The 16,061-nt window shown below is 49.0% G+C and overlaps 1 protein-coding gene and 1 pseudogene across 2 annotated transcripts; both read left to right on the top strand.

Annotated features, from left to right (window-relative positions):
* The first annotated feature begins 5,071 nt into the window (after window positions 1-5,071).
* On the top strand, window positions 5,072-5,491 carry LOC102287587 (large ribosomal subunit protein uL23 pseudogene; annotated as a pseudogene).
* Window positions 5,492-8,100: 2,609 nt separating this feature from the next.
* LPCAT4 (lysophosphatidylcholine acyltransferase 4) lies at window positions 8,101-15,901 on the top strand. Of its 2 annotated transcripts, XM_070378277.1 has the most exons (15): window positions 8,721-8,832; window positions 9,827-9,857; window positions 10,079-10,221; window positions 10,543-10,763; window positions 11,035-11,147; window positions 11,266-11,326; window positions 11,611-11,669; window positions 11,866-11,900; window positions 12,439-12,493; window positions 12,622-12,704; window positions 12,978-13,103; window positions 13,467-13,599; window positions 14,747-14,845; window positions 15,127-15,304; window positions 15,514-15,901. In XM_070378277.1, exons 2-15 carry the CDS (start codon window positions 9,852-9,854, stop codon window positions 15,666-15,668), a joined length of 1,467 nt encoding a protein of 488 aa, XP_070234378.1. In that variant the 5' UTR covers window positions 8,721-8,832; window positions 9,827-9,851; the 3' UTR covers window positions 15,669-15,901. The 2 variants fall into 2 exon arrangements, with proteins under 2 accessions (XP_070234377.1, XP_070234378.1); XM_070378276.1 differs by lacking the exon at window positions 9,827-9,857 and having other exon boundaries at window positions 8,101-8,832.
* Window positions 15,902-16,061: the final 160 nt, after the last annotated feature.

Below are 16,061 nucleotides of genomic sequence, written 5' to 3'. Positions count from 1 at the left end.
CCTTCTCCAGGGGATCTTCCCGGCCCAGGGATCGAACCTAGGTCTCCTGCATTGCAGGCAGACACTTTACCATCTGAGCCACCAGGGAAGCCCCCATGTAGTGGCCTGCTGCTGCTGCTGCTGCCAAGTCGCTTCAGTCATGTCCGACTCTGTGCGACCCCATTGACGGCAGCCCACCAGGCTTCGTCATCCCTGGGATTCTCCAGGCAAGAACACTGGAGTGGGTTGCCATTTCCTTCTCCAGTGTAGTGGCCTAGTATTCTCTAAAGCTCACTGTGAATGCAGATCTCAACATAGTCACTCAGGTGTAGTGATTGATGGCCATTATTCCAGGTCCCTGGATTTAAGTGACTCATGGAGGAATAGGAGATGTCTGAGATTTGCAACAATTATTGATTTATTAAAAATTTGAGACTCTCAAACACCAGAAAACATTTATTAAACATAGGTACACTCAGCACTATGGTACACTCAGGACCACAGAGATGGAATCACCTCTTTCCCCTTGCTCACATGTGCCCTTAAGCAGTAAGCTCCCCTTTTGAAACTTTTTTTCTCATCTTAAACCTGTCTTGAATATTCTTGAATATGTTAAAGTTTAACTGTGATTTTTTTTTTTCCAGTGTCTAATCACTCCAAGGACTTTTCATGTGAACCTAAAATGAAGACATAAGAACTGTGCTGTTCCTATCAAGGAGAAGTCCCACCTGTTAGCTACCTTAAAAAAAGGATCTGCCTTGGTATTAAATGAACTTCTTGCTTATTGAGATTGTGTAAAATGGTTTAATATAAAGCCTGACTGAAGAATAAGACAGAACTGGGAAGCTGGAATTCAAGTTCCACAATCACAATAGAGACTGTGTTCAACACACCCATGTATAGATAGATAGATAGATAACATGGTGTCTAATAGATGTATGTGTGTGCTCAGTGGCTCAGTCATGTTCGACTCTTTGCGACCCTATGGATTGTAGCTATCCAGGCTCTTCAGTCCATGGAATTTTCCAGGCAAGAATACTGGAGCGGATTGCCACTTCCTACTTCAGGGGATCTTCCTGACCCATGGATCAAACCAGTCTCTTGAGTCTCCTGCATTGGCAAGCGAATTCTTTACCACTGCACCATCCCATAGGTGTAGCTTAATAAATATTTATTTTACTAGATTGAAAACAGAAAAGATAATGATCAGAATTCTTTCTTGATTTAAGGCACCTCTGAAGCAAATAGATTTAAGTGATTTAAGGCATCACTGACTCGATGGACGTGAGTCTGAGTGAACTCCGGGAGTTGGTGATGGACAGGGAGGCCCGGCGTGCTGCGATTCATGGAGTCGCAAAGAGTTGGACACGACTGAGTGACTGAACTGAACTGAAGCAAATAGAAATACATCTGATCGCACACTCTTAATCTTGATTTCTCTACCAGATGCACACACTACTCCAAAATCTTTATCTCCATCTTTGAGCCCCAGATCCACAGTCCCACCTGGATTTGGCTGATGCCTCACAATGAATATGTTTAAATCATGTCAACCCCAGATATTGCAAGTCTCCCAAGCTAGACCAGTGGTTCTTAACCTGTGAAACAAGCACCTAAGAGATCATGGAGTCAGTAGGGAACCAAGAGCAGGTTGCTAGACAGGGTCAGTCCCACATGTAGGCAACAAGAGTATGCATTGTCTGTAGAAAATTTAAAAACAATAATAAAACCAGCCAAAACTTACTCAGTAGTTTATTATCACTATGCACCAGAAATTCTGAACAATGTCAAAGATAAAATACTCTAAAAAAATACCCTATGGGTCCAAGTTTTAAACAATTGCTAAGGTTACTTTTGAGTTTTAAAAATATTTATTTAAACTACAAGTTGGACATTTTTATTGTTTATCCTTTGATGAACACCACACTCTGCATGGAATCTAACTCATAAAAACTCCCAGTTACACAATTACCAACTCTCATTAATTTAGAAAGTAAGTTTGCAAAGGTTCAGAATCATCTCAGATTACTTCAAGCACCCTTTTATCTCCAGCCCTTGTGGTAGTAGTCTCATGTTTAAATAGTAGATTTGTGATAAACAATATGGTAAGAATGTCTTAGTTCAGGCACCATAACAAAATAACAAGGGTGGCTTAAGAAACAGAAAGGTATCTTCTCACAGCTCTGGAGGCTGGAAGTCTGAGATCAGGTCCATTTACAATGAGGTTCCAGTCACACAAAATGTGTGATTATAGGTATTACTATGTAGATGTCTATAGAACTTCCGAAGTCTGGCATGCTGCAGTTCATGGGGTTGCAAAGAGTCGGACACAACTGAGCAACTGAACTGAACTGGTAGAACTTCCACTGAAAGTTGCTGTGTCCTTATTTGAGTACAGCTTAAACTCCAGTACTTTGGCCACCTCATGCGAAGAGTTGATTCATTGGAAAAGACTCTGATGCTGGGAGGGATTGGGGGCAGGAGGAGAAGGGGACAACAGAGGATGAGATGGCTGGATGGCATCACTGACTCGATGGACATGATTCTGAGTGAACTCCAGGAGATGGTGATGGACAGGGAGGCCTGGCATGCTGTGATTCACGGGGTCGCAAAGAGTCGGACACGACTGAGTGACTGAACTGAACTACTCTTTACTAGAAGTAGGAACAAACACAAATCAGTTAGACTGCTTTAACAGTTTTGCACAATATCTTTCAGTCTCCACCTTCGTCCCCAATCTCCCAGCAGTCTGACCATATGGGTGTGTTCAAACCCTCATTAACTTTCTCCTGTCCCAGAGGAAGAGCTCCTTTTCTGTCTGACCTGTTCTTTCCCAACTTCTTTACAAACCACTACTTATATATCAAGATCTACCTCAAATGACCTTCTTTAGGGAATTTGCTCTTGAAATAGTTATAGAACTCACTCTACTTAATGTTGCTTTTGTTATGCTCTAAGAGCTTTTGTTTACATCTGGATTTCAGTACAGCTCATGTAATTGTGAGTGTGATCTAGTGAAGGACAGGGAAGCCTGGAATGCTGCAGTCTGTGGGGTCGCAGAGAGCTCTACATGACTTAGTGACAACAATAATAGTGAGTGTGAGATGGTTGAACAATAAATTCTGAATGAGAGAAAAATTTTACTTTTACAGGAAAAATAAGTATATTTCTCTACAACAGTGAAACATACTGGACAATATGTTTCATAATGAACCCAAAATCACTTAGTGTCTATAGTAAACACACTCTAGGGTGGCCTTATGATCCCTTCCTCCTCACTGTGCATGTCCCAACTTGATTCTAACAGCAGAATATGGCAAAAGTGATGCGCTATCATTTACACGATTGTGTTACATCATAACGAAAAAGTGAATGGATTTTGCAGATATAGTTAAGGACCACAATCCCTAATTAGTTGATTTTGAGTTAACCAATGGCAGTATTGTCCTGGGTGGGCTAACCTAAAAGAGAGCCCGGAGGTCAGAGATTCTCTCTCTCTTGCACTGGCTATAAGAATCAAGATGCCATGAATTGTACAGCCTCAAGAAAATTAATTCTGCCACCAACTGAAGGGGGTTAGATGCAGATCCTTCCCCAGTCAAGCTGAAACAGGAGGGAAGGAGGCAAGGCACACTCTTTGAAAGAATGACATAGCCCAAGGACACAACAGAAACTGATTAGACTCAAATGGGTCCGAGATGCCAGACAAGTCAACTTCAACTAGACTTTGATCCTCACCAAGGGAACATTTCATGCAAAGATGGGCACAATAAAGGACAGAAACAGCATGGGCCTGAAAGAAGCACAAGATACTGAGAAGAGGTGGCAAGAATACACAGAACTATACCAAAGAGATCGTAATGACCCAGATAACCACGATAATGTGATCACTCATCTAGAGCCAGGCATCCTGGAGTGCAAAGTCAAGTGGTCCTTAGGAAGCAGCATTACAAACAAAGCTAGTGGAGCTGATGGAATTCCAGCTGGAATTATTTCAAATAATTCAAAGGAGTTATTTCAAATCCTAAAAGATGATACTGTTAAAGTGCTGCACTCAATATGCCAGCAAATTTGGAAAACTCAGCAGCAGTCACAGGATTGGAAATGGTCAGTTTTCACTCCAATCCCAAAGAAAGGCAATGCCAGAGAATGCTCAAACTACCGCACAATTGTACTCATCTCACACACTAGCAAAGTAATGCTCAAAATTCTCCAAGCTAGGCTTCAACGGTACATGAGCCAAGAACTTCCAGATATTCAAGCTGGGTTTAGAAAAGGCAAAGGAACCAGAAATTGCCAACATCTACTGGGTCATAAAAAAGCAAGAGAATTCCAGAAAAACATCTACTTTTGCTTCATTGACTACACTAAAGTCTTTGACTGTGTGGATCACAACAAACTATGGAAAATTCTTTAAGAGATGGAAATATCAGACCACCTTACCTGCCTCCTAAGACATCTGTATGTAGGACAAGAAGCAACAGTTAAAGCCAGACATGAAACAACGGACTGGTTCCAAATTGGGAAAGGAACACATCAAGCTTGTATATTGTCACCTTGCTTACTTAACTTCTAGAGTTACAGAAGGGTAAAACTTTTAGAGTTTCACAGAGTACATCATGTGAAATGCCGGGTTGGATGAAGCACAAGCTGGAATCAATATTGCCAAGAGAAATATCAATAAGCTCAGATATGCAGATGACACCACCCTTATGGCAGAAAGCAAAGAGGAACTAAAGAAACTTTTAATGAAGGTGAAAGAGGAGAGTGAAAAAATTGGCTTAAAAATTAACATTCAAAAAGTGAAGATCATGGCATTCGGTCCCATCACTTCATGGCAAATAGATGGGGAAACAGTGACAGACTTTATTTTCTTGGGCTCCAAAATTACTGCAGATGGTGACTGCAGCCATGAAATTAAAAGACGCTTACTCCTTGGAAGAAAAGCTATGACAAACCTAGATAGCATATTAAAAAACAGAGACATTTCTTTGCCAACAAAGATCCATATAGTCAAAGCTATGATTTTTCCAGTAGTCATGTATGGATGTTAGAGTTGGACCATTAAGAAGGCTAAGTGGAAACCCTTTTCATGAAGATGGCGCCGAAGGCAAAGAAGGAAACCCCTGCCCCTCCTAAAGCTGAAGCCAAAGCAAAGGCTTTGAAGGCCAAGAAAGCAGTGTTGAAAGGTGTCCACGGCCACAAGAAAAAGAAGATCCAGACGTCACCCACCTTCCGGCGACCCAAAACACTGAGGCTCAGGAGGCAGCCCAAATATCCTCAGAAGAGTGCCCCTAGGAGAAACAAACTTGACCACCATGCCATCATCAAATTCCCCCTCACCACCGAGTCAGCCATGAAGAAAATAGAAGACGACAACACACTGGTATTCATTGTGGATGTCAAGGCCAAAAAGCACCAAATTAAACAGGCTGTGGAGAAGCTCTATGACATTGACGTGGCTAAAGTCAATACTCTGATCAGGCCTGATGGAGAGAAGGCATATGTTTGACTGGCTCCTGACTATGATGCTTTGGATGTTGCCAACAAAATTGGGATCATCTAAACTGAGTCCAGCTGGCTAATTCCAACTATAAAAGTTTTCACTATAAAAAAAAAAAAAAAGGCCAAGTGCCGAAGAATTGATGCTTTTGAACTGTGATGTTGGAGAAGATTCTTGAAAGTCCCTTGGACTGCAAGGAGATCCAACCAGTCAATCCTAAAGGAAATCAGTCCTGAATATTCATTGGAAGGACTGATGTTGAAGTTGAAGCTCCAATACTTTGGCCACCTGATGCGAAGAACTGACTCATTGGAAAAGACCCTGATGCTGGGAAAGATTAAGCCATCCTCTTACCTGAAGTATCTACCTACCTAAAAACCTGTTCCACCAGTTTCCCTGGAGCACACACTGCCTCACTTTCCACCCTTAACTCCATTCAGAGTGTGTTGAAGTTCAGCTGCTACAGCAGCACAGGAGAAAAAGGGGATGAAAGAGAATGAGATGGTTGGATGGCATCACTGACTCGATGGACCTGAGTTTGTGCAAGCTCCAGAAGATGGTGAAGGACAGGGAAGCCTTGTGTGCTGCAGTCCATGAGGTCACAAAGAGTCAGACACAACTGAGCAACTGAACTAAATTGAAAATATTAGAAGCGTAAAAAGCAACTTATGTGCAATTATGCTTTTAATGAATTGCCTTAATTTAAAAAAATGAAATTATAAAAATATTGAAACTATTTTGGAAAAGCCAAAACATACAGAACCTGTTTTCCCTTAAATAATAGGTAAAATGTATATCTGTATCTAATAATCACATTGTACACTTTAAACTTACATACATGGCATTAATATCTCAAAAAAGGTGAAAAAGTAAATTGTTAAAATTAAATAGATATGGAATCGTCTCTAAAAATCTATAAGAAATAAATATCGCCTAAAACAAAGGTCCATCTAGTCAAAGCTATGGTTTTTCCAGTGGTCATGTATGGATGTGAGAGTTGGACTATGAAGAAAGCTGAGCGCCGAAGAACTGATGCTTTTGAACTGTGGTGTTGGAGAAGACCCTTGAGAGTCCCCTGGACTGCAAGGAGATCCAACCAGTCCATTCTGAAGGAGATCAGCCCTGGGATTTCTTTGGAAGGAATGATGCTAAAGCTGAAACTCCAGTACTTTGGCCACCTCATGCGAAGAGTTGACTCATGGGAAAAGACTCTGATGCTGGGAGGGATTGGGGGCAGGAGGAGAAGGGGACGACAGAGGATGAGATGGCTGGATGGCATCACTGACTCGATGGACATGAGTTTAAGTGAACTCCGGGAGTTGGTATTGGACAGGGAGGCCTGGCGTGCTGCAATTCATGGGGTCAGAGTTGGACACGACTGAGCGACTGAACTGAACTGAACTGAGGATATTTCTCTGAGAATGCTGGCTGCCCTCCTAAGTGGCAACTCAAAAACATGCACAACATGAATCCTAAGTGGCGACTCAAAAACATGCTCAACATGAGAATTGAGAGTTAAGTTTTATTTGAGGAAAAATCAGGATCGTAGCCCAGGATACAGCACCTCAGATAGCTCTGAGAAACTGCTCCAAAGAGGCAGCGGGAGGAGGTCATTATATGTGATTCTGGTGAAAGGGGAATTCAATACAATCAAGCACCTAACTTACAAAAGATTTTCTGCTAGGAGCTGATGTCACTATGAAGGATTTAGTGCTTTTCTAGATATGAGAAGATGCAAGGATTAGGATCATAAAATAAGTTCCTGAAAATATCTACCTACCTAAAAACCTGCTCCACCAGTTTCCCTGGAGCACACACTGCCTCACTTTCCACTCTTAACTCCATTCAGGGTGTGCTGAAGGTCAGCTGCTACAGCAGCACAAGATTTAATATCAACAAAGGCAGGAGGCAAATACCGTTGACAATTTGTAGTTGACATAAGGACAGAGGCAGGGATGTAAGTGGGTAGATTATGGGGCAAGAAGGGAGGGAAGGGGGTCTAGCTATTAGTGACTCCTGACTTTTGCCTGGTCTCCCTTCCAGTAAAAGATTATTATTACTCAATGACCCAGTAGCCCATTGACCTGCCATTGTTTCCATTACCTTCAAGATATGGTGACTGACAAAGATGCAGGAGAGCCCTAAAGCAGGGTGAACTGAAGGCAAATTCTTTTCAAAAGCAATGAGGCTTTTATTTCCTTTTTGTCACAAGAATTATCTTTCTGATTGTGTCACTGGGTGTGGATCTCAAAGTCTACCCAATTCCCTGATCTCACCACAACCTGACGACAACGGTTTATGAGTTTTCCAGGAATAGTTTGAGTTTGGGAATAAAGGGTATGTATTCCTTTGTTCTCTCAAGCAGTGGAAAGAGGAAAAGAGAGAAATAGAAAGACAGGAAAAAGAGACACGTGTCCCAGCTTTCCAGGTTCTCACTGCCCGTCCCTAGCCAGGTCTAGTTGGGCTCTTATAAGTTTGTGACCCGAGTCTGCATGGCTCAAGGAGTCCTTACAACCGATAGGCAGCCCTGCCCAACGCAGGCAGTACGCGGACGCCGAGCTGTGAGACATAAGGCGGTCGCCAGAGGGCGCGAGCGCTCAAGTTCACGCGCGATGGCGTCGACACGACCAGGAAGGAAAGGTGGTCGGCCTCCGAGAGATGGATGGGGCCCAGGAGCCCGCCAGGACAGCTCGGGCCCGCGTCGCCCGGGAGCTGCCGGCCTCCGCACACTGAGCGCCCACCCTTCCATGCACATCCGCCGGAGGGCCCCACCCTATCTGCGCTTGCAGGGTGACCTCCACGCCCGGGCGGGGTCGTAGGGCGTTCTCCGCTTCGCTCGCTCCCCGCGGCCCTAAACCCGCTCCGAGCCGGAGGCCTGCGGGGAGGCGGAGGCCGAGTCTTCCCAGAGGAACTCCCGGAGAGCCAGGCCAGGGGACAACTAGCAGACGGACATCGCGCTACCGTGACCCGCAGCCTCGTAACAATGGCCCGAGGGGTTGCGGGCGCGGCTGCGGTCGCAGAGGAGCAGGAGCACCCGGGCGCTGAAAGCCCCGCCCCTCGGCCGGCTCCCTGACAACGCGGGCCTGGCCGCGCCGCCTGCTCCCCGCCCCTCGGCGCCCTGCACCAGGCGGGGCCGCGGCCAGAGCGCCACCGCCGCTGCAGGCGCAGTCGCTGCTCTGCAAAGAGGGGCCCGGGGCCGGGCCGGGGCGCCCGCCCTCCCACCTTCTCCCGCCGCTATGAGCCAGGGAAGTCCGGGGGACTGGGCCCCCCTCGACCCTACCCCCGGACCCCCAGCGCCCCCCAACCCTTTCGTGCACGAGTTACATCTCTCCCGCCTCCAGAGGGTTAAGGTAAGGTGTGGGCGGGGGGCGCCCGGAGGACTCGCGCGGATAGAAAAAGGAGGCCTTTTAGAGCCTTGACGCAGATGGGGATGGAGATCCAGGAAGGAGGTTGGTGAGAGGCTAGCCGGGCGGAGAGTCCGGGGTGCGCACGTGGTGGGGGCGGCGGGGGTGGTCAAGGAGTCCTGAGGAAGACGCGGGCTTGGGCGATAGGCAAGGTGAAGATGTGTGAGAATTGATTAGGTGAGCCTGGAGGACTGCAGGGGACCCAAGGAGATGGAGAACCCTGGAGACTGCGGATTACATCCTGCGGATGCAGATGGGCTAGAACGGAGTTGGAGGCTACGAAGAGCGGGGGTGGGGGCAGAGGCGTGCTGAGTGCTTCTCCGAGGCTCTGACATGGAAGAGCTTGCTGGGCCCGGAGCCTGCACCCCCTGTGCCCTTTCAGCAACCCCACTTTGCACTACCCTCTCCTCAACGCGCATTGCAGCACCTCATGGTGGGGGCGGGGAGGGAAGTAAAGAAGGGGGTTGGCTACAGGAAGTGGAGGGCCGCAAGGGCCTTGGGGGAGCTGCGGAATGGTGTGAGAAGGGAGTGTCCAAGGTTTCTTTTGCCTTCATCTCCCCTGAGGTCGGCTCCTGGAACTCGGTTTGTTTACCTGCACGTTCCCCAGGGCAGCCCCTGAAGTCACCCTGGCAACCCCTGCGTGTGGAGTAAGGCCGAACTCTTTTTCTCCCCCCAGTTCCTAGAACTGCGGGCGTGCTGCTGGGCAGAACTAGAGACTGGCCTGGGTCTGAAAAGTGGACCTCTCTGTTTTCTGGCCTCTACCTCCCAGGCCCACAATGAAAAGGACTATGCACCTGGTTTCTGCTGGACGTGGGATCTATTTATGGAAGAGGGTCGGGGGAGGAGGAACAATCTCTAGCTTACTCTACACCAGACACAGTGCTGGGTGCTTTCACACTGGTTATCCTTGAATCCTCTTAACAGCCTTTTAATTTTGTAGGTGTGGTGGGGACCAACTGAAAGACATGAAAGTGAGGCCACTGATCCTATTAATCTTTTATCCTCTTTCCCTTATTGGTATCTTCATCCCACCTTGGGCTCCAATCCCATCTCCTGTTCCCACTGTACTTGTCTTCTGATCCACAGGGGTGGGGTGATGGCCCTCTGCTCCTGGGTCCATCCTTGTTGGGGAGGGAAGCCTGTAAGGAGCAACTCACAGCCCTGAAATGGCCTTCTCTCCCACCCTCTGCAGTTCTGCCTCCTGGGGGCACTGCTGGCCCCTATCCGAGTGCTTCTGGCCTTTATCGTCCTCTTTCTCCTCTGGCCCTTCGCCTGGCTGCAAGTAGCTGGTCTTACTGAGGAGCAGCTTCAGGAGCCAATTACCGGATGGAGGAAGTAAGTGGGGGATCAGCCCCCAGAGACCCAATTTCTCCTTTCTCTTCCCTGCTATCCATTCTGCTCCCTCTTTGAGAAGAAGATGAGGGAGGGTTCTGAAATTCTCCTACCCAGCCTGGGTAGGTGAGATGAATCAGCCAAGCTCAAACCCTGGTACCCAGGACCTTAACTCTAAACGATGCACCCGGATATGTCCTGGACTAACCAGAGAGGTAGTAACGGAGGGCAAAAGAAGGGCACCTGCTTTCCTGGGTGTCTGAGCTCGGGGATGAGTGAAGGTCAGGATAGCTGCCTCCACTGATGCCCAGCTTTGCCCTGCAGGACTGTGTGCCATCATGGGGTGCTAGGCCTCAGCCGCCTGCTCTTTTTCCTGCTGGGTTTCCTCCGGATTCGAGTTCGGGGCCAGCGGGCCTCTCGCCTTCAAGCGCCTGTCCTGGTTGCGGCCCCTCACTCTACTTTCTTTGACCCCATTGTTCTGCTGCCCTGTGACCTGCCCAAGGTTGTGTCTCGAGCTGAGAACCTTTCCGTTCCCGTCATTGGAGGTGAGAGATTAAGAGGAGTGAAGGGGAGAGATGGCTACTCTGGGCAAAAAAAGACAGGAGTCAGAGACTCTGGAGAGAACTGGTCCCAGGTGGAGAAGGGAGAAGTTAGAAGCCATATCGACTGATACTGGCAAATGAAATGCAAATTAATACTATTTGTGAAGCAGCTTTTTAGATTCTGAGCTCTGTGCTTAGAAGGGAGCAGGGAGCTCTGGTGTTAGTGCCCCTGGGGAAGAACCAAGTGACCCCTTGTGTTCTGTCTTTACCCCAGCCCTTCTTCGCTTCAACCAAGCCATCCTGGTGTCCAGGCATGACCCCGCCTCTCGGCGCAGAGTGGTGGAAGAGGTCCGGAGGCGAGCTACCTCCGGAGGCAAGTGGCCTCAGGTGGGTCCAAGGTCAGAGGACCTCCTCCTATTTTATGTGCTCCCAAAGAGGCTTCTCTCGCCTCTTCTCCCCTTCCACCCACCTCATTCTGGTCCCTTGATTCCTCCCCGCCGCCCAGGTACTATTCTTTCCTGAGGGCACCTGTTCCAACAAGAAGGCTTTGCTGAAATTCAAACCAGGTGAATAAAGCAGCAGTAGATGGGAGGGCTGTAGGAAAGGAGCCCCATATATGGAGCGGGACTCTGGAATAACCCAAGAAAAGTGGTGGGGTGGGGGAGGGACGGAGATAGAGAACCTCTTAGCTGACACTGGAAAGTCTCTGGGAGGCAGAGGAAATTATAAATGAAATGGAGCCCAGCCAGATCTCCTTGTGGAGCTGATCCAGACCCCTGTACTCCGTGCCCTCCAGCTGCCTCCATGCACTAACCTCTGCCTTGGGGGTGGGGGTGGAAATGGGATTTAGGAGCCTTCATCGCGGGGGTGCCCGTGCAGCCTGTCCTCATCCGCTACCCCAACAGTCTGGTAAGTCGTCGTCTGGGGGAGGGAGGGCACAAGTCCACCCTGAATGGGAGTCAGTGAAAACTGCTAGTGGCGCCACAGCGAAATACGTGTGTGGAGGTGGGGCTTGATCGGGGCGCAGGCCTCTGCTCAGAGAGGCTGAGTCAGTTCAGGGAAGAAGAGTAATGCCTTTCTCCTCTCACCTCTGCTTCTCCCGCAGGACACTACCAGCTGGGCTTGGAGGGGCCCTGGAGTGTGAGTAGTGGTATTCCTGGGGGTGAGAGTGGGGAGTAGGGACCACCAGAATTCATGGCCCCCGTCTTCTACCCTCCAGACAAGGTGAAGCGCCCTTGTTCATCCCTGGAACTGAGAGAACTCTAGAGAAGGGGATGCCCACATCCCTTTGTTTTGTCCTGATCTCCTGAGATATTATCAGAAAGTGGGATAGCCCTCAGCTGTCCCTGCTAATCATTCCTGCTGTGCTTCTGGTGCCTTTGGACCCACTTTGCAGCCTTTTCTCCCTCAGTTATCCACAGCACCAGGCTTGCTCCTTCTCATGGTTCCTCAAACCCCTCACCTGTACTTCTTTCTCTGGCAGGGCCCTACAGCACTCCCTTATCCCACCTAGCACCTTTCTGGCCCTTCTATCTCCCAGCTACATACTCATCCAGCTGACTCTACAGCTACTAGCTGATTTTTTATATCAGTGGGCAGAACTTTGCCACTCCCATCCTTGGGCTGGGAGTGCCCGTAGTTAGACATTGGTGAGCATCTGAAGTCTGTTTTCTCTTAGACTCAAAGTCCTCTGGCTCACAGCCTCTCAGCCCTGCAGCATCGTGGATGTGGAGGTATGACTCCCAGGGGTGGGGTAGGAGAGCAGCCATTGGCTGAGCTGGGGATCTTTAGGGAAAGAGGGTGGGAGTGGTCACCCCTAACTTGGAAGTCCTGATGAGAAGCCTGTGTATGTGTGTTTCAGTTCCTACCTGTATACTGCCCCAGCCCGGAGGAGAGCAGGGACCCCACCCTCTATGCCAACAATGTCCAGAGGGTTATGGCACAGTGAGTGTCCCACGGGGTATTTCCTAAAAGCAGATACACAGGGCAGAGGAACCACAGGAAGGGGAGGAGAGCTGAATGAGGCTTTGAGGCAGAACTGTAGCGGGGGAGGCAGTCGGTCAGGAGGAAGGGCTATTGATAGCTGATGTGTGAGGGATGGGAGAGTGAAAGGGGCCTGATCTCCTCTCCCTGGTCAGCAGGCCAGAATCAGTAATGAACCCTCAGATGTGTCTTCTAACTCAATCCCCCTGCATTCCATCCCTCTTCATCCTGTAGGGCCCTGGGCATTCCAGCCACTGAGTGCGAGTTTGTAGAGAGCTTGCCTGTGATTGTGGTAGGCCGGCTGAAGGTGGCCTTGGAGCCACAGCTCTGGGAACTGGGCAGAGTGCTTCGGAAGGCTGGGTAAGTGACCTTGGAGATGAGGGTATGGGTAAGAGGAAAAGGAGAAGAGAAAAGGGAGAATGAGTAGGAGGAAGAAAAGTCCTAAGAAAGAAAAAAAAAAAAAAAAGTAGGACAATGAGAAGAATTTTTTGAAAGATAATGGAGTAAAAGGAAGGAGGAAAAAAAGATACGTAATAACCCCAATGACAAAGGTAGGAATGGCTTTCCAGGGACTATAGTCAGAGTACCTCTTAGAAAAATACCAGACGTACCTGTGCTGGGAGGATTCTTGGGGCTGGGGCCAAATTGCTGGTGGGTGGTGTTTCCAGAAGAAAACTGAGTCACTGCTGCACCTTCGATCCTTCGATGACAATTCCCTTGTAGGCTATCCCCTGGCTGTGTAGACGCTGGGACAGAGCCAGGCCAGAGTCGAAGGATCAGTCAGGAAGAGTTTGCCAAGCAGCTACAGCTCTCTGACTCCCAGACGGTGGCTGGTGCCTTTAGCTACTTCCAGCAGGTAAAGGGACTGGGATGCTCAAGATTTTAAGTACAGTACCCCAGGGGCTGTGTGGATGGCCAATCTGGAGTGTAGTCTGGATGCTCTAATAGCTGTTGGTAGACAGACATCTTCTGAGGTCCCCTGGGAGATTCGTTTTTTTATACACTGAGGAGCAGTGTTTTAGTCATTGTGGGAAAAAATGATGGAGAAATAATGGTCTGTGAGATCCATAAATTTCTGAGGCATGCTGGAGATGGGGATCACATGACCTTGTGAGCTCTGGGTGGGGAAGGTGTCATATGGAGGAGACCACACTGGACAGGTTAGACAGTTGAGGGTTTAAGACCCAGAAGTGTATGTAATTCATGGGCAGATTTTTTTCAATGTCTCAGGGCTTCCCTGAAGGATTCCTGAAGTTTCTCAAGAATCTTGATGAGCCATATATTTCCTGGGACTTAGCCAGGTTGTCCTGTTGAATTATAATAACCTCAGATGATTCGTAATGTTTATGAACAACCCCCAGTGGTCCTAAGGAGTTCTTTTTGATCTAAGATGCAGACCATACTTCTCAACATCCTCTGAAGTGACAGAGAGTGACCCACATGTGCTGATTCCTTAGACTGGGGCAGACTGTCCCTGAAAGGAGCTTCCCATCATAGCCTGTAGCTGAGCAGAGCCAAAACCCAGGTGCCCTGGTCCCCCATAGACATAGCACAGCAGGCATCCTCAGGTTTGTTTTTTTTTTTTCCTTGGTAAGTCATTTTGCCAGTGGCCCCCTTTTATTAGTTTTCTGGACCAGTTCTCCCACATAGGCCAAGTCAGAAGAGAACCAGTTTTTCCAGCTTGGGGTCCAAAATGCCCTGATTGTATATCAGAAATGATGGTAACTTAAACATACCTGAGGGATCCCATCATTCCCAGGAGATCCCTTTATAGGAGAGTTTTGTCACCAGGTGACTTGAAGAGGTATAGTATGAGCAAACCCATTCCCCAAGAGAACTGTCAGGGATCCTGGAGAGTTTAGGGCCCACAGTTCTGAGGGAAGCAGACCCAGGACAGGGGTCACCCCCATGCCTGCTGAGAAGAGCGGGAAGCCGAGATCCGGAGCAGGAGGGCGGGTACGGGGTTGGTCCCTCCATTGCCTGGTTTCTCTCCCACCCCCCAGGATGCCGATGGTTTGGTGGACTTCCGAGACGTGGCCCTTGCATTGGCAGCTCTGAGTGGGGGCAGGACCCTGGAGGAGCTGACTCGCCTGGCCTTTGAGGTATCAGGAAGTTGTGGGGGTCGGCCCCGAAGTGCCTGTGCTCACCCCACCCACGGTGAGCTGTTCCCAGGAGCTTCTGGCTAGTAGGTGCTTGGTGTCCACCCCAGTGCCAAACTGTCTGAACCGCAGAGCCCCAGCATCTCTGCTGAGGCTTCACTGGGAACAGGTAGAAGGAAGCAGCTGTGACCATTATAATTCCAAAAAAAGGAGGAGCCTGTCAGACAGACATGCAGGGTGATGTCCCAAGAAAAGAGCTTGACCTGCCTCCCTTTTCGTCCCAGCTCTTTGCTGAGGAGCCAGAGGAGCAGGCCGAGGAGCAGGCCAAGGGGCCCGGCCGACTGCTGTACAAAGATGGCTTCAGCACCATCCTGCACCTGCTGCTTGGCTCGCCGCGCCCCGCTGCCAGAACTCTGCATGCTGAGCTGTGCCAGGCAGGGGCCCGCCAAGGCCTCTCCCTCTGTGAGTCATCCCCTGCAGGCCCCGTGCGGGCAATTGGGGTGTCAGCAGCACAGGGCTGGTGGCCAGCTTTGGGGGGGAATCAGGACATCCTCAGGGCGAGGCCGGGAGAATACAGCCAGGGAGGTAGGGGACAGTACTTTGGCTTTGAGACAGCAAGGAGAGCCGGGGACCTCTTTCTCTCCTCCTCAGGTCTTTCCTTTCCCCTCCAGGTGAGTTCCAGGACTTCTCCCTCCACCATCCGCTCCATGGGAAGCTCTTCAGCACCTACCTGCGTCCCTCCCAGACACCACCCGCCTCCTCCCCAGGCAGCACCACCGCTCTGGCCAACGGGACTGTGCAAGCCCCCAAGCAGAAGGGCGACTGAGCACCTCAACCCCCTCCCCGCCAGCTCGCACCCGCTCACAGACTCAGGGCAGCACCAAGGCCACCCCCTGGGCCTCAAGCCCACCTCTGTCCTGCTTGACTTTTCATTATTGTTGTTGATTTTTTTTTTTTAAGTTGGTTTTCATTTTTCGTTTGTTTGGTTTTATTTTGTAAGAAACTATTTTATATATAAATATATATCTATATCTATTTAAAAAAAGAAAACGAAGCTCAGTCACATTGATGGTATCATTAGCTGGGGAGGAAAGGAAGGAGTGGTTGCTGGCTGCCCTGGGAAGACCCCCAAGGGTTCCCAAGGCCAGATCTCTTGGCCACAGCCGATTAGTCCTCACTTGCAAGTGAATGGATCATGTGGATCTGGTATCTTCCCTCT

The sequence above is a fragment of the Bos mutus genome, chromosome 10, assembly GCF_027580195.1.
Source record: "Bos mutus isolate GX-2022 chromosome 10, NWIPB_WYAK_1.1, whole genome shotgun sequence".
Lineage (NCBI taxonomy): Eukaryota > Metazoa > Chordata > Mammalia > Artiodactyla > Bovidae > Bos > Bos mutus.
The sequence above is the reverse complement of the archived record's forward strand: the minus strand, read 5'-3'. Positions and strand labels throughout refer to the sequence as shown.